Genomic DNA, 21,093 nt, shown 5'->3' with positions numbered 1-21,093 from the left:
GTGTTACTGAGTGCGTCTGATGTAACACACAGAGCTGTTGACTCCTCCGTGACCCAGTTCTGCTCTTACTTGTATAGCAGCAGCTTATCTCTCCTCAGACTAATCTCCCTACACCTCATCACAGAGGGACATTCCCAGCAGGCCATCACCAAACATTGATCAATCTTTTTCAACTTGGTTTCTTTCTTTCTTTCTTTTAACTTTTTCTCCTGCTCAGGCAAGAAAATAAAGATTGTTTTTTAAAATCCCTGGTGTAGTTGGGGCCCATGTCTACCAGTCACCATCAGTGTGACCAATAAATGACATAGTTTACTTGATTTGAATGTAAATGGCCACAGTGATGGTCATACACAGATAACAGTACTGTTTCTGGTGAAGTTAATTTCATCATTGTGTGTGACAGTTTTTAAAACATCTCTTAAAGACATTTATATCACCTACATGCCTGGGTATGAATCTCCAGAATCCGTTCATATCAAATTCATTTTAATTGTCCATTTTTCCACAAAGAAAAACACTTTATTTGCCTTCTAGGTGTAAAATAATTCCTGATATAATTAAACCTAGAAAACATAATGTGACAGTTGGATTTGAAAACCTAACCTCCTCTTTGAGTTCTTTAAAAAATATTGTTTCTCTCCATTGTTGGTGGACAAAGTGATTCTTCTCAACCACTTCAGGGAGTCTGGGAAATTCTTTCCACCTTACTCAGCTTCACCCTTTGCTCTCCTTTATTGTTGTTCCCTGTAATGTCAGTGATCCAGGAACTTCAGTTTACTCCACAGTTCATTGTCAGATCATCTGTGCATGGGAACAAAGAGGTTCCCAGTGAAACCTGCTCTTTCCCCCCAGTTCATCTCTGAGGTTGTCGCTGCTCTGCTGTTTCCTCTCCACAGGGAGATTTTCCCGTACCTGGTGGTGGTGATCGGCCTCGAGAACGTCCTGGTCCTCACCAAGTCCGTTGTCTCCACACCTGTTGACCTCGAGGTCAAACTCCGCATTGCTCAGGGTGAGGACAGAGTGTGTGTTGACTGTGCTTGTTGTAGTTTTAGGTACAGAAACACCAGCTGTACAACATGTTTAATATCTACTCTACTAATTAGGTTTGTCATGATACCAGATTTCCAGTAGTAGATACCAACACCAGTGAATTTCCACGATTCTTGATGCTCAATCGATGCCACGATAAAAAACCCATGGACTTTTCAATAATTCACTACCTAATTAAAAAGCAGTTTCACATCAAACTTTCACGTATTTCATCTCCACTGTGCTTCTCAAACTGCACAGAATTTAAGAGCAGGCAGCAACATGAAGTTAAGAACAGTGTTAAAATGCTAAATATGGCTCAACACAAACAGAAAGTCATGTAGTCATTACCTGTTAAGCCTGTAACGTTACACCAAAGTCACGATTCAATTCGTATCTCGATTTCTGACCAGCAGTTCGATACACGGTTTGATTTGGGGGTGGGGCAGCATCCTAATAGCTGAGAATATTACTGCCCCTCCTCTATTATATTACTGCCTCTAGAATATTACTGCCCCTCCTCTATTAAATATGAAAATGAGGCTGAAAATCATAGGACATGTCTGTTCTGATGATATAAGTCAGTGGTCCTGAAATCTGCGGTGATGTCTTTCCATATACGGGCTTCCTTTGTTTGTGCAAGATGCTACATCTGAACGCCCCACCATGCACACACACACACACTTTAACCAAGGCGCCGATCAGGTCATGGTTCTGCCAACGGCGAAAAATGAGTTTGCTAATTAGCAAAAGGCGCCCCTCCTCGGCAGAGACTTGCGAGCGCACACTGCCCCCGCCAGGTGTGACAGGAATTGACGCAGCCCACCGAGGGCAAAGTTGTATCGATGTATCTTTTGCGTGTTGGCATCGACTTGGTACTGAAGTATCTGTTTTCATGACAACCCTACTACTAATCACTGAGTAATAATCCAGTTTTTTCCTGCAGGCTAGTGAACTGAGGTTTGATGGCGTCTTACTGAGTCGACTGGTGGTGTATTAACCCTAACCCTGTCTCTGTCTCTGTCTGTGTCTGTGTCTGTGTGCAGGCCTCAGTAATGAGAGCTGGTCTATCATGAAGAACATGGCCACTGAGCTGTGCATCATCCTCATCGGATATTTCACTCTGGTGCCGGCTATCCAGGTAACGGAAACCTGTTTGGATTGTTCAATCAGCAGAAACAAAGAGTAGGAAATAACAGTGGGAGAGAAAATAAATAACAACACACAGGATGAAAACAATAGGGAAAGTATGCCAACACGAAGGAAGCGTCTCCCCTCCCACAATGCTTTGTGTGTGTGTCCTACTTAGAAAACATCACAGAACAATAAGAACTATTCCTCAATGAAATCAGACCATGTCCTGTTGGTGGCGATGCACTTCATGTAGCTGGTGCAGCATCGTGCCCCCACGCTCACACATGATTGGTCAGTTAGCCTTTGTAGTGGTCTGATGTGTGTGTGTGTGTGTGTGTGTGTGTGTGTGTGTGTGTGTGTGTGTGTGTGTGTGTGTGTGTGTGTGTGTGTGTGTGTGTGTGTGTGTGTGTGTGTGTGTGTGTGTGTGTGTGTGTGTGTGTGTGTGTGTGTGTGTGTGTGTGTGTGTGTGTGTGTGTGTGTGTGTGTGTTTGCAGGAGTTCTGTTTGTTTGCTGTCGTGGGGCTGGTGTCTGACTTCTTCCTGCAGATGTTCTTCTTCACCACAGTTCTGTCTATAGACATCCGCCGCATGGAGGTAGGTGCACACACACACACACACACACACACACATCTGGCTTATGATAACTCTAGATGTGTGAAGGAGAAGAAATCGTAAAAGGAAGTGGAGCTGCCACACACACACACAGGCACACACTAAACCTTGGTCATGAGCTGATACAGGACGTTCAGGAGGTCGGGTGGCGGTCACAGACCCACATACATTCACCACATAGTTTTCAGATTACTGTTGTCCCACATGTGCACTTCTACTGTTGCTCCCTCTTCCCGAGACACACACACACACACACACACACTGAAACCTTTCACCAGTGTTTAGCTCTGTTTCGGGCCAAGTGAGAATTAGCATCGTAAAGCCACACATTTACATACACAGACAAATAGAATCTAATCCTTTGAACAATATTTGGTTTATTTAACATATATAATTAACAATGAGTGTTTCTCTTCTTGTTTGGTCTTATGTGTTTAAACTGGATGTTCTTTTCTATGGAAGCTTATTGCATTCACTTGGCGAAAAACAAAAATCTGTTTTTCAGAGTAATGAAGGTTTTTCTGTTTTTCAGGGTTATTTATTTTTCTGACTTAACGAGATTTCAAAAACCCACGGGAAGCTCCCACCTGCAAGTAACGTTTAACTGTTTTATGTTTAAGTGCTGCGGTCAAGCCAGCCTCCACTTCATCAAAATTACTCTGAAAAACAGAAAAAACAGAGTTGTTTTTTTTCTTTCACGTGAATGCAGTACGCTTACGTACTTTTCAAACTGAGTCTACATTTTTAAATACTCTACGTATGTGAATATGAATCATAGTGCTTACACTGGAGAAGCTGAAACAAGAGAATATTTAGCATTTTTACTTGATCATTGAAAAGACAAGGATAGATCAGTAAAATCAGCATCATCAGTTTCTGATCGAGCCCCTCCCACTGTCACGGCCTCACATCTTTCAGTAGAAAGTGTTTTAACATCTAACCCCCCCCCCCCCCCCTTTAGCTGGCTGACCTGAACCGCCGCCTGCCGGCCGAAGCGGGGATGCCTCCACCCAAGCCGGGCCCACTGCGTACCCGCGAGGCCCCCCCTCCTCCGCGTCCATCCCCCCACACCATCACCCTGCAGACGCCGGCCTTCAGGAACCTGAGGCTCCCCAAGAGGCTGCGGGTGGTCTACTTCCTGGCCCGCACGCGGCTGGCTCAGCGCATCATCATGGTAGGAGGATGGATTCAGACCTGCGATCCGGATGTCCTGTTGTGGACTAACCGTGTTAAAGGGATAGTTCACCCAAAATTGAAATGTCACTCATCATCTCCTCCCCCTCATGTGGACTAAGTGCTGGGAGAAGTTTCAGAGTCCTCCGTGGCTTCTCTGAGTTACAGGGGGTCTCGACGTAGCAGTGCATGTCCATATAAGCAAATGGATACCAACTGTCTTCGTAACAAAAAAGACACACCAAAAAACATCCAGATACCTCCATGCTGCTCGTCTGTAATGTCCCTCTTGTATTGAAGCCCCGAAATGCGAAATTGTCCCGAAAAAAATTAAATTAAGTCTATTTTTCAAGCTTGTTTTGTAGCTGAAGCTCCTCAAAGCTCCTCTTCCTGGTTCGTCAAATTTGGACAAACTGGGAAGAGGAGCTTCGAGGAGCTTCCGCTACAAACAAGCTTGAAATATAGACTTATTTAATTTTTTTCGGGACAATTTCGCATTTCGGGGCTTCAATACAGTTCTCCCAGCCCTTAGTCGACATGAGGGTGAGTAGATAATGAGTGAAATGTCAAAGAACTATCCCTTTAACGATCAGTAACATTCATGCGCCGTGTTTGCAGGTGGGCACGGTGATCTGGATCGGCATCCTGGTCTACACCGACCCGGCCGGCATCCGCACCTACCTGGCGGCGCAGGTGTCTGAGCAGAGCCCCCTGGGAGACCCCGGGGGGGCCGGTCTGCCCCCTCACCTGGGCGTGGCCCCCGTCTTCCGTGGCGGGGACCCCACCAGCACCCTCAGCATCCACCCCGCGCCCGATCCCACGCCCATACCCGAAAACCAATCGCAAGGCCACCACGGAGCGGCCAGGGCGGGGCCCCTCCCCCAGGCCCCCCCCGCCGCGCCTCAGATCACATGGGGGGCCGAGGACGAGGAGGGCTGGAGGAGGCTGTCCTTCAGGCACTGGCCCTCACTCTTCAGCTACTACAACATCACTTTAGCCAAGAGGTGAGAGGAACCTGTCTGTGTTCATCAGTCACACTGTGGTGAAGCTTTTTAATCAAGATGAGTTACCTCAAAACAGATGACTAACATCAATAAGCAGATACTCAACATGTGTGACTTTCCTTCTATAATCTCTATCAACGAGATTGAACATACTGTATGTTTTAATTCAAAAAACACTGCTTTTATTTTGTGAAGGCTGAAAAATCATCTTATTTCACACTGTTTATATGACATGTCATGTTCTCCTGCTGCTCACTGAAGCTTTATGATGTGTACACTGGTGAAATATTAACAGTCAGGACTGTTTTTATGACGTCAAACATCTTGAGCATCATCATAGATGCATTCCTTAAAGGTTCAGCAGCTTATTTGGTGACTAAGGTGAAGTGAGGCAGGACACAGTGCAGTGGTAGAGTCTCTAAACAGATATGAAGCTACACAGTAACATATCACTGATATGATCATTTTAGCAAAAGACCCAACTAGCTCAGATGAGACACTTTGGGCTTAATCAATAAATGCCGCCAGCTCGTTCCTTCACCTAATGTTGGTACAACCAGAAACCTGTTTTCACTCATTAACTGTGTCTAGTTTGGGATTTTGCTCAGAGCGGCACCGTCAGGTTACATGGTTCTCTCCCTCCCTTCAGGTACATCAGCATCCTGCCCGTCATCCCCGTCACCGTTCACCTCAGCCCCCAGGAGGCCATCGAGACCCGCCACCCTCAGGACACCAGACATCCTCCTCCACCCATCCCCAAAGTGTCTGTAGACCTGCAGACCGACCTCACCCTGTACAAGTCAGTACTCCAACACACACTCATGCACAGTGCACACACAGTACACACAGTACACACAGTACACACCGCTACCACACAAAACTAAACAGACTCCAGAGCAGCGTGTTGGAAGGAGGGAGGGACACAATCCAAAACATGAGGGGAAAACCTTCAGTCGGTGTTTCATGGTACTAAAACTTTTAATGGGTCAACCTTAAAGGGATAGTTCAGCTTTTTTTAAAGTGTAAAGTACATTTTTTTCTTTAGATTGTACTCTTGGACTGGTGTATTATTTTGAGACGGGACTTCTCGTAGGCTGCGAAAATACGCTGATTAATCGTCCCTCATTGACAACAGTATACTGCCGGTGTCTCGGTGCAGTACGATGCGCCGGTGTTTCTCAGTGGAGGGGGGCAGAGACCTTTCTACTGCATCTAGTGTACTTCATAGGCATTTGTAGCTCATACAACCCCACTTCAAAAAAAACTGAACTATCCCTTTAATTATAAAATATGGCATTAAATATGAAAATATTCTGATCATTGGTCATTATTTTCCATCCAGTTTTTAAGACTGATATAAACTCATGTGTATGTTGTTTATTTTATTGTTATATACAGAAATGTGGAAAAGTGTCAGGCACGATAATTCAAGTGAAGATGCTTTCAAAAATAATGCCATCAATAGTTTTCATCTATGGATCAACTTCATCCAGAGTTTTCTTTCTTTCTTCTTTTTCTTCACTGATCAACACAGTGTAAAACTGAAACTGGGCCTCTACAACCTGTTTTAAATTTAGGGGAAAAACACTGAATCGATGGTCCGGTCTGAAGCTTCGTCTGCAGCAGTAAAGTAACATAGAGTCTCACGTTCAGAACAAGCACAGAGTGAAGGTCATCTCTGCCTGGGAACTAATGACACACAGATCTGATCAGTGATTGGTTGAGGTACCGTGTTGAGAAATACAGGAACCTTTTCCTCAGCCTCGAGGGGAAAGGCCTGAAGGACGAGCTGTGTTAAGTGTCAGTGTGTCAAGTGTCAGTGGAGTGACTGTTATCTTATCTGAATGGAGACAAAGGGACAGAACACAGAGGGAGGGGGGAGGGGGGAGGGGCCGTGGTTGTTTGTGCCTTTAGCAACATTGACCGGACCAGCCTGGTGAACTGGTTGGTTTTAACACACCAGTCCTCTGTGATGTAACAAACTGACAGGAACATGTTTTTTCCCGTGTAATCTCCGGATACAACCAGTTTGCTGCGTTGTGTTTTACGATGTTTCCTTGAACTCGTCTGCAGCCATTTGACAGTTTTACAGGTTTTCCTGCAGATGTGGTCCAGCAGCCTGAGCCAATGAGAAGCTGTGAGCTGAGACGTCACTGCCATATGATCTATTCTTACTTCTTTTTCTTTTACTTGTCACTGTTGTTATTTCTGCTCGCTGTGCGTCTGGAAAAACCTTCACGTTGGAAAGTGTGCTTGACTCAGTAACAATAATCCATGTGTGTTTCTGAAGCCTTACCATGACACAGGAAGACCAGACTATATTTATCTTAAAGGGAAATTCATAACCTCATACACTTTGTTTTTTAAGGTTCAACTCTAACACATTTATCACCACTAGGGCTGTCAATCTTTCCCCCAAATCAGATTCAGATTTCTAATGCTTCTTATGTTAAACATATAAACAACAAAATAGTTTGTTTTATCAACATGTGTACTACCCCGACTGCACGACGCACAATGTTAATTTACGTCGTTGCAGAAGGCACACGTTGGCAGTTTCCACTCTGAATGTTCTCATTTTTAAAATAATTCAAATTCTGTTAGAATAGCGAAGTTTTGTTCTGACAGCCCATAATCACCACACACCGTCCCTCACTGCACATCAGTGTCAGGGACAGTGTGTCAGGTCCTGGTCTAACGTTTTCTCCGAGCTCTCAGTTGTGTAAGGCAGCGTGTTGTCACCCTGACTGCCAAGTGGAAGGTTGAGTTCTCCGTTTCATCTTTGGACAGTAGATATGAAGGTTATCAGCCGAGGCCGAGGTCAGGGTCGTGACCTTCACAGCGGGGAAGTCACAGCTGAGTTTATGGCTTGTTTCCATGACCCTGAGACGAGAGGGAGAGAGTGAGAAGGCCGGTGTGATCACGTGTGTTGCAGCCGGGGTCAGAGCAGGTTGCAAAACAGAGAGAGACACAGGTTTAAAGGTGTTTACTGCTGCTGCACGTGGAGAGACAAAAACACTCGTCGTAGGTCGCAAATTCTTGTACAGTCAAATAAATGTGGATTTCAAACAATGAGCTTCAGACCTGAGAGTGGAGACAGTGTTCTGTCTGTAGGTGGTTCTCTTCTACCTGAGGAATGAGTTCATCATATGTGGTGCTGTTGGACAAACCAGTCGTACATGACCTCAAATTATTTACTTTGCAAAGTTTTCCCATCAAAGACTGAAAAACTCATCCAGCAGAGCTGCAGAGCTGCAGCAAACCCTTTCTTCTCATGTGTTGTGTTTTGGTGACAGTGTGAAGTGTCTGTAATCACATTGTCCATCAGCGTTGGGAGCCGACGCTGTGAGCTGTGTGTTAAGAGCCGAGCGGCGCTGCCGCTGTAAACACCACAGCAAACATTTAAAGGACACAGACACGGTGTGCGCTGCCTGTCTCAGTCACATGATTTCATAATAATCCTTCCACTTTTTGTTCAACTGTTAGAAACACAACGTGTGGTCCGATATTTCCAGGCTCTGACTCTGAATCAGATTTGGGACTGTGTACGTGCTGCAGCTCCGCGGAGCTCAGCTGCTGCCAAGATCAGATGAACTGGTGTGAAAACACTGGAGGACCAAGACAGAGCTCACACAGTCAGCACTGCTCTTAAATACATCAGCACTCCAGGGGAGGGAGGGGCTCCAACCTGCTTCAAGTGGAGATAAGCTGCTGTTTGTTCTCAGGTTCCCCTGTCGACAGCGTTCACAGCTTGTTTCTGCTGCAGCCAAGAGGCCACAAGAGAAGAAGCACTTCCTGATTTTCACTTGTTTCCACATCATTTAACAGAAGTAACGTTACATCCAGAGGTGCAAATACAGAGGAAAGAATATGAGGTTTACAGTTTATCTACAGTAAATACTATGAAACCAGTTTTAGTTTATTTAACTAGTGTATACCTACCTATAAAGTCTGTCTATTTCTCCAGTGGCCCATAAGTCTGTTGTGCAGAAAGAAAGAAAAGAGGAAAGAATTCAAGAAAGAAAGACAGAATGGAAAAAGGAAAGAAAGACATTAAAAAGGAAAGAATTAAAGAAAGAAAGACAGAAAAGGAGACAGAAGTAAAGAAAGAAAGATGGACAGAAAGGAAAAAGGAAAGAAATACTGTATAGAAATAGGAAAAGAAATAAAGAAAGACAGAAAAAGGAAAGAAACAACATGAACAACGCCCATGTCTCCACCCTGACTGTGTGTGTGACGTTGGAGCCCCCTGGCCTCAGCAGCAGGTTTCCATGGACTGGTATTTCAGGCAGAGTGGGTCTCACACCTGTGGCAGGTCTCATCGTCACACACGTGCCACATTCCTCTGTGGAGGATCTCTCACTCTGACCCAGAGTCCTTGACTGGCTTTAACATCAAAATCATAAAATGTAGAACAAAAAGATAAATGAAGACATAAACACATTGAATACAATAGTAATAGTAATGCACTGTGTGTTAGAGTGTTGATTCTTTTTTAGTGTATCACATCAGTTGAGTAAATGTGTTGATGAGTACCGGTAGTTTGTGACAGGATGTGACGGTGTGGAGCTGATGGGAGGAGTCAGGATGAGGCGTGAGGAGGGTGTGAACATGGTGTGATTAATGTTGTTTTCCACATGAGTGCACACACCTGCACACCTGAGGGGAGGGGGGGGGGGGGGGGTTGCTACTTTCACATTTTATTATGAGGGCTGCATCATATCCAAAAAAACATCTTATTGTGATTATATGGGCAGGTTTTGAGCATGTGATTTCAGTGTGACTGTCCCTCATTGCTTTTCATTTTCACTTTAAAAATATCAAAGTGATTATATGTGACTTCTTTGGGAGGTTTTATACAATCATGTCCCTTTGAATATTGAGAATCTGAGTTGTCAAGAGTGTCTCTGTAGCAACACAATGCTATAGATATTGCACTTGGCCATATTCTGATTTAAATAACTTGGGGAATAGCTGTGCAGTCTGTTCATATGAATGTAAATGAGTATAACTGTCACCCTGCTGCTGCAGTAGGAAAACAAGTGTACTATGGTCTGTGTTTGACTGGTCCCTCTTCCCGTCCAGGGTGGCAGCTCTGGGTCTGGCGGCGGGCGTCCTGCTGGTCCTGCTGCTCTTCTGTCTCTACCGCGTCCTCTGCCCAAGAAACTACGGACAGAACGGCGTGGCCCACGGGCGCCGGCGCCGAGGGGACCTGCCCTGCGACGACTACGGCTACTCGCCGCCCGTCAGCGAGATCTCACCGCTGCTGTTGAGGGGCCACAGTATGGTGAGACACCTGACACACCACACACACACAGATCAGACTGCTTACACTGATCAGTCTGTGGAGACTCTGATTTAAAGCTCCTGTGAATGAAATCAGTAAATATTAGGGCTGTCAATGATATCATTTTATCGCAAATGAATTGCACATTTTTTTATCTATTGAAAATGTACTTATTTTTCAAGTGTTTAATACTCTTATCTTATTAATACTCTTATCTCTGCTGTATAACTGTATTTGAATGGGTGCTGCAGCAGCTCCATAGCAACAAGTGGCTTGTGTTATAACCTGCCTTGCTCATGGCACAGTGGTACAAGGTGATCTGGGTGGACGTTCTCCAGTTTTAAGTGAAAACTAGACCTTTATTCATTTCTCCCTGATTCATTTTTTTCATAACATGTAACAACTGCATTGTGATTAAGAGCAGATTGTATATTCAATGTAGCAGTAACAATAGCAGCAGCTGCAGAAGCTTCCAGGGGAGAACTGTGTGTTTTGGCTCTACTTTAGGGGGAATAAAGACAGGGTCTAGTTGGCACACATTTTATCAATTAAATTAAATTACCAATTAATTGCAAGTGTAACCCCGTGAGTCAGTGCACAGAGTTCAGGGGGATATGCAATAATGTAAAATAAGCATCAAGACAGAGTACACTTTCACCGATATGAAATTATATGATGAAGTGTTTTCATTCAGGGAAATTGCTATTTATTTTGTAATGTAGCAGAAAATAATATGACTTCCTGGAAATGTTTAAAAAGAAAGAAAGAAAGAAAAAGAAGCTGTAAAATGAACTATAATGCAGAACAAGATTTTTAAAAAGATCATTCAGCAGCTTTAATTTAGTTTGCTGTGCATTATACATGATGGAGCCTACATTTTGCTGATAGTACACCTGGTCTTTTTTCTAATGCGGCATCTTAACTTGTCAGTAATTTGACTTTGTCTTGTTACCATGTTTACTGGGAGTAAAGGCTCCAAATACTGAAAAACAATACTGAAAAAAGTCATATTTAAACATTTATCAATTTCACTCATCACAATCATTTAATACATTTTTTTTTTTATTAACTTCAGCACATCAACACATCACATTATCATTATTCAGTCAGTCTGGTTTTGCTGTGGGAAACAACAGAAGAGGGGTCGAAGCCGGTTGAGGAAGCGCCTCACTCTCTCCCTCACAGACGAGTTGACGACTGAGTGCTCCGTCACAATCACCACAGGTTCAAGAGGAACTTGTGTGTTTGGTTCACTGGAGGCTTCAGGCTCCTTCTCCTGAAACTGTTCCTCAAGGAGCTCCTCTGTGACCTGGACCTCGGATGCAGGTGTAGCAGGAGGTGTAACTACAACAGAATCTGGTGCTGTAGTAACTTGTGGCTCCACCTCAGGGCTGGGATCTCTGCTGCCGTCCTCTCTGGCCTCAACTTTGGCTGTAGGTTCAACAGGTTGTGGCAGTAGAGGTGTCACCACGGCAGCAGTGTCTAGTTCAGTGGAGTTGTCCATTTCAAGGCTGGCTTCTTCGCTGCCATCCTCCCTGGCCTGACCTTGGGTTGATGGTTCAGCAGGGGTTGACAGCGCAGCAGTGTCTGGTTCAGAGGAGGGTTGAGGGTCCAGGTCCAGGCTGGATTCTGCACCACCATCCTCCTTGGCCTGGATTCCTCTGCTTCCCTCCACAAACTCCAACTTCTGGACGACAACAGAATCTGGTGTTGTAGTAACTTGTGGCTCGGTCTCAGGGCTGGGATCTCTGCTGCCGTCCTCTCTGGCCTCAACTTTGGCTGTAGCTTCAACAGGTTGTGGCAGTAGAGGTGTCACCACGGCAGCAGTGTCTAGTTCAGTGGAGTTGTCCATTTCAAGGCTGGCTTCTTCGCTGCCATCCTCCCTGGCCTGACCTTGGGTTGATGGTTCAGCAGGGGATGACAGCAGGTTTGTCAGCGCAGCAGTATCTGGTTCAGAGGAGGGTTGAGGGTACAAGTCTAGGCTGGATTCTGCACCACCATCCTCCTTGGCCTGGATGCTGGCTGCAGGTTCAGCAGTAGGTGATGGTGGACCTTCAACCTCAGCAGAGTTTGTCTCTGGATTGCTGATTTGCTGCTCCTCGGGCGTTTCAACTTCAGGTGTCAGAAGAACCGCTACTTCACGGCTTCTGGGTTGAAACATCTCGCAAATGTGCCTCGATGCAACATCTGCTATTTCAGTCAGCAGAGCTGGAGAGAAGTTCTTGATGCTGCTCACCAGGACATCAAGTGTCCACGTCTGCCTGATCTCTGTCTGGATGGACAGGACCATGTCGTCCCTGATGGAGCGGCTGCAGTCGGCCTGATGTCCCACAGCGGTGAGGACATGGCAGACACGGTCCAAAGTGGCCTTGGCAACACCAACAGAGAGTTTGCTGAGCAGCTGGGAGGGCATGTTCAAGAGGGCTCGAGGGGGGAGCACCCAGAAGCCCTGCAGGACTCTGGGAACCACCTCTAGCACCATTTCCTGTGGACACAGCAGTTTGGAGACGGGGGCCTCTAGATCCCACAGGATCTTGGCGTAGTCTTCTGCCATGTTGAGGATTGTACGATGTCTGTTGGTTGAAGACAACAACATTCAAATCACAACCACTCAGAAAATCACAGACATATTCAAACCAATGTAGTTTAGCTGTCCATAAATAATGTCACCGGAAATTAGGAGGTGCAGCCTCTGGGGACTTGAGGAGCATTCTGGCCTCAAATTCAACATCCCTCATTTTATTACTGACGTTCACTGCCCACAACTGAAACAACAAATTACATATGAAATGCAGTTATTGCATAAATCGAGATTATAATGGACATGATATGATAAGTATCTATCTCTAGTCGACTCTGGATTCTTGTCTCACCAGCGTCAGCAGCGGCCTGGCTTCGTCTTCATCAAAGCTCTCCAACTCAAACTCCCAAAGACTTCAAACACACACAAACAGAAACTTGAGCTTCTACTTAGTATCACTACAGACAGACTGTTGTGACATGAGAAGAGCTGAAGATGCAGCGGTGGACTGTGTTTAGGTATCGGCCACTCACCGCTCTCTCAGAGTACTTTTGCTCTTCTCCAAGATGAGCTGGATCATTTCTTCAGAAGTCACCCAAGATGGGATCTGGTTTTCCTGCTGGAGGCTCAGGAGCTCCATCATAAGTGCAACCTGGAAAACATTGAAGAGCAATGTCACCTCTAAGCAGGACAAGTCAAAGTTCATCAGGATTTATCTGGTGTATCTGTGTCTGTGTGGACTGTGAAGGATTGCACTTCTTACCTGACACTTGTAGCTTTTAATATTCCAGCAGATTTGAAGAGCCCGATCATAGATTGGTGTGTCAAACAACACCTGTTCACCAAACAATGTCATGTTAGTCATCAGCTTTAACTTGATGAAACACACCTGAACAGTCTAAGTCCAGTAGAAACAAACCAACAAGCTGTCTTACCCTGATGGGTCTGTAGATTCCTCTGCTTCCCTCCACAAACTCCAACTTCTGGACTACAACAGAATCTGGTGTTGTAGTAACTTGTGGCTCGGTCTCAGGGCTGGGATCTCTGCTGCCGTCCTCTCTGGCCTCAACTTTGGCTGTAGGTTCAACAGGTTGTGGCAGTAGAGGTGTCACCACGGCAGCAGTGTCTAGTTCAGTGGAGTTGTCCATTTCAAGGCTGGCTTCTTCGCTGCCATCCTCCCTGGCCTGACCTTGGGTTGATGGTTCAGCAGGGGATGACAGCAGGTTTGTCAGCGCAGCAGTATCTGGTTCAGAGGAGGGTTGAGGGTACAAGTCTAGGCTGGATTCTGCACCACCATCCTCCTTGGCCTGGATGCTGGCTGCAGGTTCAGCAGTAGGTGATGGTGGACCTTCAACCTCAGCAGAGTTTGTCTCTGGATTGCTGATTTGCTGCTCCTCGGGCGTTTCAACTTCAGGTGTCAGAAGAACCGCTACTTCACGGCTTCTGGGTTGAAACAACTCGCAAATGTGCCTCGATGCAACATCTGCTATTTCAGTCAGCAGAGCTGGAGAGAAGTTCTTGATGCTGCTCACCAGGACATCAAGTGTCCACGTCTGCCTGATCTCTGTCTGGATGGACAGGACCATGTCGTCCCTGATGGAGCGGCTGCAGTCGGCCTGATGTCCCACAGCGGTGAGGACATGGCAGACACGGTCCAAAGTGGCCTTGGCGACACCAACAGAGAGTTTGCTGAGCAGCTGGGAGGGCATGTTCAAGAGGGCTCGAGGGGGGAGCACCCAGAAGCCCTGCAGGACTCTGGGAACCACCTCTAGCACCATTTCCTGTGGACACAGCAGTTTGGAGACGGGGGCCTCTAGATCCCACAGGATCTTGGCGTAGTCTTCTGCCATGTTGAGGATTGTACGATGTCTGTGGGTTGAAGACAACAACATTCAAATTACAACCACTCAGAAAATCACAGACATATTCAAACCAATGTAGTTTAGCTGTCCATAAATAATGTCACCGGAAATTAGGAGGTGCAGCCTTTGGGGACTTGAGGAGCATTCTGGCCTCAAATTCAACATCCCTCATTTTATTACTGACGTTCACTGCCCACAACTGAAACAACAAATTACATATGAAATGCAGTTATTGGATATAATGGACATGATATGATAAGTATCTATCTTTAGTCGACTCTGGATTCTTGTCTCACCAGCGTCAGCAGCGGCCTGGCTTCGTCTTCATCAAAGCTCTCCAACTCAAACTCCCAAAGACTTCAAACACACACAAACAGAAACTTGAACTTCTACTTAGTATCACTACAGACAGACTGTTGTGACATGAGAAGAGCTGAAGATGCAGCGGTGGACTGTGTTTAGGTATCGGCCACTCACCGCTCTCTCAGAGTACTTTTGCTCTTCTCCAAGATGAGCTGGATCATGTCTTCAGCAGTCACCCAAGATGGGATCTGGTTTTCCTGCTGGAGGCTCAGGAGCTCCATCAGAAGTGCAACCTGGAAAACATTGAAGAGCAATGTCACCTCTAAGCAGGACAAGTCAAAGTTCATCAGGATTTATCTGGTGTATCTGTGTCTGTGTGGACTGTGAAGGATTGCACTTCTTACCTGACACTTGTAGCTTTTAATATTCCAGCAGATTTGAAGAGCCCGATCATAGATTGGTGTGTCAAACAAAACCTGTTCACCAAACAATGTCATGTTAGTCATCAGCTTTAACTTGATGAAACACACCTGAACAGTCTAAGTCCAGTAGAAACAAACCAACAAGCTGTCTTACCCTGATGGGTCTGTAGATTCCTCTGCTTCCCTCCACAAACTCCAACTTCTGGACTACAACAGAATCTGGTGCTGTAGTAACTTGTGGCTCCGCCTCAGGGCTGGGATCTCTGCTGCCGTCCTCTCTGGCCTCAACTTTGGCTGTAGGTTCAACAGCTTGTGGCAGTAGAGGTGTCACCACGGCAGCAGTGTCTAGTTCAGTGGAGGGTTGAGGGTACAAGTCTAGACTGGATTCTGCACCACCATCCTCCTTGGCCTGGATGCTGGCTGCAGGTTCAGCAGTAGGTGATGGTGGACCTTCAACCTCAGCAGAGTTTGTCTCTGGATTGCTGATTTGCTGCTCCTCGGGCGTTTCAACTTCAGGTGTCAGAAGAACCGCTACTTCACGGCTTCTGGGTTGAAACAACTCGCAAATGTGCCTCGATGCAACATCTGCTATTTCAGTCAGCAGAGCTGGAGAGAAGTTCTTGATGCTGCTCACCAGGACATCAAGTGTCCACGTCTGCCTGATCTCTGTCTGGATGGACAGGACCATGTCGTCCCTGATGGAGCGGCTGCAGTCGGCCTGATGTCCCACAGCGGTGAGGACATGGCAGACACGGTCCAAAGTGGCCTTGGCAACACCAACAGAGAGTTTGCTGAGCAGCTGGGAGGGCATGTTCAAGAGGGCTCGAGGGGGGAGCACCCAGAAGCCCTGCAGGACTCTGGGAACCACCTCTAGCACCACTTCCTGTGGACACAGCAGTTTGGAGACGGGTGCCTCTAGATCCCACAGGATCTTGGCGTAGTCTTCTGCCATGTTGAGGATTGTACGATGTCTGTGGGTTGAAGACAACAACATTCAAATTACAACCACTCAGAAAATCACAGACATATTCAAACCAATGTAGTTTAGCTGTCCATAAATAATGTCACCGGAAATTAGGAGGTGCAGCCTCTGGGGACTTGAGGAGCATTCTGGCCTCAAATTCAACATCCCTCATTTTATTACTGACGTTCACTGCCCACAACTGAAACAACAAATTACATATGAAATGCAGTTATTGGATATAATGGACATGATATGATAAGTATCTATCTTTAGTCGACTCTGGATTCTTGTCTCACCAGCGTCAGCAGCGGCCTGGCTTCGTCTTCATCATCATCCTCATCACAGCCCTGCAGCTTATACTCCCAAAGACTTCAAACACACACAAACAGAAACTTGAGCTTCTACTTAGTATCACTACAGACAGACTGTTGTGGTGTGAGAAGAGCTGAAGATGCAGCGGTGGACTGTGTTTAGGTATCGGCCACTCACCGCTCTCTCAGAGTACTTTTGCTCTTCTCCAAGATGAGCTGGATCATGTCTTCAGCAGTCACCCAAGATGGGATCTGGTTTTCCTGCTGGAGGCTCAGGAGCTCCATCAGAAGTGCAACCTGGAAAACATTGAAGAGCAATGTCACCTCTAAGCAGGACAAGTCAAAGTTCATCAGGATTTATCTGGTGTATCTGTGTCTGTGTGGACTGTGAAGGATTGCACTTCTTACCTGACACTTGTAGCTTTTAATATTCCAGCAGATTTGAAGAGCCCGATCATAGATTGGTGTGTCAAACAACACCTGTTCACCAAACAATGTCATGTTAGTCATCAGCTTTAACTTGATGAAACACACCTGAACAGTCTAAGTCCAGTAGAAACAAACCAACAAGCTGTCTTACCCTGATGGGTCTGTAGATTCCTTTGCTTCCCTCCACAAACTCCATATTCAACTTCTGTACGTCACAATACAGAACAAGCCAAACTGGCAAAGCAACAAAACGAAAGTCCACAACGGTCGATACGACAAAAAGGCTGAGAGAACAACGTGGTTGATCCTCTTGGCACAAAGTGAGACTGAGACTGAGCTCAGACTGGTGGTTTTGGGTTCTAAAGTGGAAGCCTGTCTGTGAGGTCACAGTGCCACTGTTCTGAAGCTGCTGCCACATTCTGCTCATAGGTCGTCAGGGACGTACGTTCAAATATAAACACTAACACATTTGAAACACAACAGTGATTCATTTTTCACATTCACACAAATTTGCTTTGACTCCAAACGCTGCAACTGTCAGGAGTCATGTAGATAGATAGAGATAGAGATGTAAACATGATGTACAAAGCCTCTTTTTTTTTTTTTTTTTCAAAGATCAAAAGATTTTTATTGTCCATCCTCCTATGTCTTAATAAGATAAATATACATATTACCGTAATTATAGATAAATAGATATAAATCTGAAATTCAATTCAATTCAATTTATTTTTTAAAATGGGACAATGCGAGTTCATGAACGAAACAATCGTAAGCACGCCGGATTGTAGCCACAGGCTAATTTACATCCGCTGTCCCATACATAGATGTTCCCTGGTACACACAAATTACAATAAATAAAAACAAAGGCATGTTATAAAAATAGCAGCAGTACAATAGATAAATAATACAGATTCAGACAGTACAAAAGTGCAACCGTGTCATGATAAAGTGCTTACAGTCATCAAAAGTGCGTAGAAGGTCCTAGGAATAATATCTAGTTGAGCTGTGTTATAAGGTAGGTCTAAGGATATAGTTCAATCACTTTCACTGCTATGAATAACTAAAGGTTTATATAATAATGTAAGTAATAATACTATTAAATATATATGCATACACGCTCACATATATACACACACACGCATATATATATATATATACACATGCATACACATATACATACATATATATGTACACATACATCCATACACACATATACATATCGACCTATAACTAGTGATGGCATTATTCATATTGCTATTTTGTCTATGTTAGTTATTATAATAATAGTAATGATAATAATAATAGTACTGGTAGTAGTAGTAATGGTAACAACACAGCAAAATTACAGTAATGGCAACATCAACACAGTCATATAACAGTAATACAACAGTCAGAAATAGGTATACACTTCTAATAGTGGGTGCAGGTCTGGGTTGATAGCAACCAGTTTTTTAAATGCTTTTTGAAAGTAATATGTGTGGTGCATTCTCTGACTGTGAGCGGCAGGCTATTCCATGTCCTGCAACCCATGACGGATAGAGCAGCCTGACCGAAGGTGGTACGTCTGTAGGGGATAGTGCAGTCCCCTCTAGCTACTGATCTTGTGACCTTTGCAGATGGTTGGCTATCAGTGCGTTTTATAAAATCTTTCAAGGGTGGGGGGGCCAGGTTGTGCAGGGTTTTGTGTACCAGGCAGGCTCGTTTAAAATCAACTAAGTTGTTGAAACTCAGTAATTCATGTCTGTTAAGGACGTTGCAAATGTGGTGTCTTGTTTGTTTTTTATCGAATACCTTTAGAGCTTTATTGTAAAGTGACTCAGCTGACTTGAGGATGGTTACACCTGTAAGGGACCAGCTTGTAAGACAGTATTCGATACGCGAAAGAATTACAGAAAATAAAAACATTCGGGCTGCTGTATCCGTCAGGTTGTGTCTGATCTGCTTGAAGTTCTGCAGGTGAAATTTGGTGGTTTTAGATAGTATACTGACATGTTTTTTGAATGTTAGGGTCGAATCTAGGGTAACACCCAGGTATTTAAAATGCTCGACCATGTCAAGTTCCACACCATTTACAAACACGTTAGAGTTGGTTATTTTCGTTTGTCGTTTGCTGAACATCATACAAGCAGATTTCTTGGTGTTAAGCAAGAGACAAGATGCAGTAAGCCATTTCTCGATACATGATAAAGCTGATGTGAGAGAGGATGAGGCCTCTGTGATGGATTTTGCTTCCTTGAAGATCACTACATCGTCTGCATACATTATAGTGTGGACATTCTGATCAAGGCTAGGCAGGTTGTTAATAAATAGTGAGAACAAAATTGGTCCAAGGACCGATCCCTGAGGGACCCCGATACTGCACTCGAGACTGGCTGAGTTAACCCCATTTACCACCACATGTTGTTTTCTCCCCGAGAGGTAGGAGGCAAACCATTTTAAGGACTGTTCTGAGAGGTTAAAATGGGTCAGTCTGGACAGCAGTACGTGATGGTTCACAGAGTCGAAGGCTTTTTTTAAGTCAAGGAAGGTCGCCCCCACAATTGCATTTCTGTCCAGCAGGCCTTTGACCTTTTCTAAAAACACACACATGGCAGAAAAGCTCAGCTTCCTTCTGTTCCTTTTCGAGCATACGTTGTTTATTGATTTGAATATTGGTCTTGGTTTTTTTTTGGGACACTACAACACATGTTCATTATTTTACAGTATATGTCTTTTCTTTTTTTCTATTTTTTAACTCATTGAGTGCCAACCACGTAATTTCTCGTTTTTCGTTCCCATGCGTTGAGTGCCAAAAACGAAATTTTTCGTTTTTTTGCTTTTTTTTTAAATTATGAAAATAGACACTTTAATACACATTATATGTAAATTTGGGGACTCTACGACGAGGAGAACTGAAATAGATGACGATCAAAGTCACATGACAGCTCATGATCTGGAAGTTTTTATCATAACTCAGCTTCTGCAAACGGAGTTCTGCATGCAGATGCAGCGCAGCTGCTCCGCTGCTGCGCCGCTGCTGCTCCGCTCTCACCCGCGAGGCTGCAGCAGCTGGGAGCTGAACCAGGAAGCTCTCAGCCCACTGTCCCGCCCGGTCTTCATCTGGAGCAACACCGTGTCCTCCCCAAAGTCCTCCCGCGGTAAAATCTGATGGTCTCTGGACCAAAGCAGACCGGCACCACCGACCCGTACCACAGAAGGACCGCGACCACCGGCGGGACCGGTGTTCGCGAGCCGCTGTGGCCGGCAGAGCCTCACGTTCCGCGGCGAGAGGCTGTGACACGGCACGGTGCGTCTGTGTTATTGCTGTTTAGTGGCGCCCCCCCCGCCCCCGATGGTGGTTTTGTGAATAGAACAACAATTGTTGTGTATATTTATCTTATACGAGCCCTTTGATCCAGAAATGCGAGTGTCAGAAGAGCGACAGGCACAAACAGCGCACCTTTCATAAAAGACGCTCTATCTCCTTTTCTAGAAAAAAAGGAGGGATTTTGGTGAAACCCAGCCATGTTTAGCTTGACTTTTCTCAGGAACGGAGGCACGTAGAAACAAACGGTTTGTGGCCATTTGAAGGATAAAGTTAAACCTTTCAAATGAGCTACAGTATGTGTTGGTGGCAATAATATAGAATACACTATGGCTCTAAAATAAAAAGTCAAATATGGTCTAATTTGCCGGTACACTTGACTAAAACTTTGGAAAGGAGCGCGGCACTCAATGAGTTAATATGATTGGAAAAAAAGAATAATCAATCAATTAATGCTGTAGAAAATAAAATATAATATATAAAATCACCTATGTGCCTACAGTATAGTGCATATGACAGTCCAGGGACGGGGGCAGAGGGGGGAGGGAGAGGGCATCAGCATCCTGACAGTCTGGTGGAGCCTGAAATCTGTTTGTTTTTTAAGAAATAAGGAGAGAGAAAACATTTCAGATGAACCAGTGTTGATAAGTTCACATAACACAATGTCGTTTTAAATGACTGTGAGAATTTCACCAGAGGAAGAAGAAGAACAAAAACAGGAGGTCACTGGACGACTAAA

The 21,093-nt window shown here is 45.0% G+C and overlaps 2 protein-coding genes across 3 annotated transcripts in view; one reads left to right on the top strand and one right to left on the bottom strand.

Annotated features, from left to right (window-relative positions):
- Positions 1–21,093, top strand: part of scap (SREBF chaperone) — a 50,055-nt gene that overhangs the window by 21,457 nt on the left and 7,505 nt on the right. For both annotated transcript variants that reach the window (XM_085803471.1, XM_085803470.1), the window contains exons 9-15: positions 897–1,009; positions 2,076–2,170; positions 2,658–2,756; positions 3,736–3,948; positions 4,566–4,951; positions 5,601–5,750; positions 10,037–10,238. In XM_085803471.1, coding sequence (XP_085659597.1) covers positions 897–1,009; positions 2,076–2,170; positions 2,658–2,756; positions 3,736–3,948; positions 4,566–4,951; positions 5,601–5,750; positions 10,037–10,238 — 1,258 coding nt within the window. The remainder of the gene's footprint in view (positions 1–896; positions 1,010–2,075; positions 2,171–2,657; positions 2,757–3,735; positions 3,949–4,565; positions 4,952–5,600; positions 5,751–10,036; positions 10,239–21,093) is intronic.
- On the bottom strand, positions 11,315–17,441 carry LOC146971505 (uncharacterized). Its single transcript, XM_085801860.1, has 16 exons — positions 17,202–17,441; positions 17,030–17,101; positions 16,800–16,918; positions 16,607–16,679; positions 16,415–16,509; positions 15,501–16,317; positions 15,329–15,400; positions 15,099–15,217; positions 14,918–14,978; positions 14,726–14,820; positions 13,695–14,628; positions 13,523–13,594; positions 13,293–13,411; positions 13,112–13,172; positions 12,909–13,003; positions 11,315–12,811 (listed from the first exon to the last, which is right to left on the bottom strand). Exons 1-16 carry the CDS (start codon positions 17,244–17,246, stop codon positions 11,341–11,343), a joined length of 4,320 nt encoding a protein of 1,439 aa, XP_085657986.1. The 5' UTR covers positions 17,247–17,441; the 3' UTR covers positions 11,315–11,340.

This window comes from Trachurus japonicus, chromosome 16, assembly GCF_045865225.1.
Source record: "Trachurus japonicus isolate A0001 chromosome 16, Traja_1.0".
Classification (NCBI taxonomy): domain Eukaryota; kingdom Metazoa; phylum Chordata; class Actinopteri; order Carangiformes; family Carangidae; genus Trachurus; species Trachurus japonicus.
This window is presented reverse-complemented; position numbering and strand designations above follow the sequence as displayed.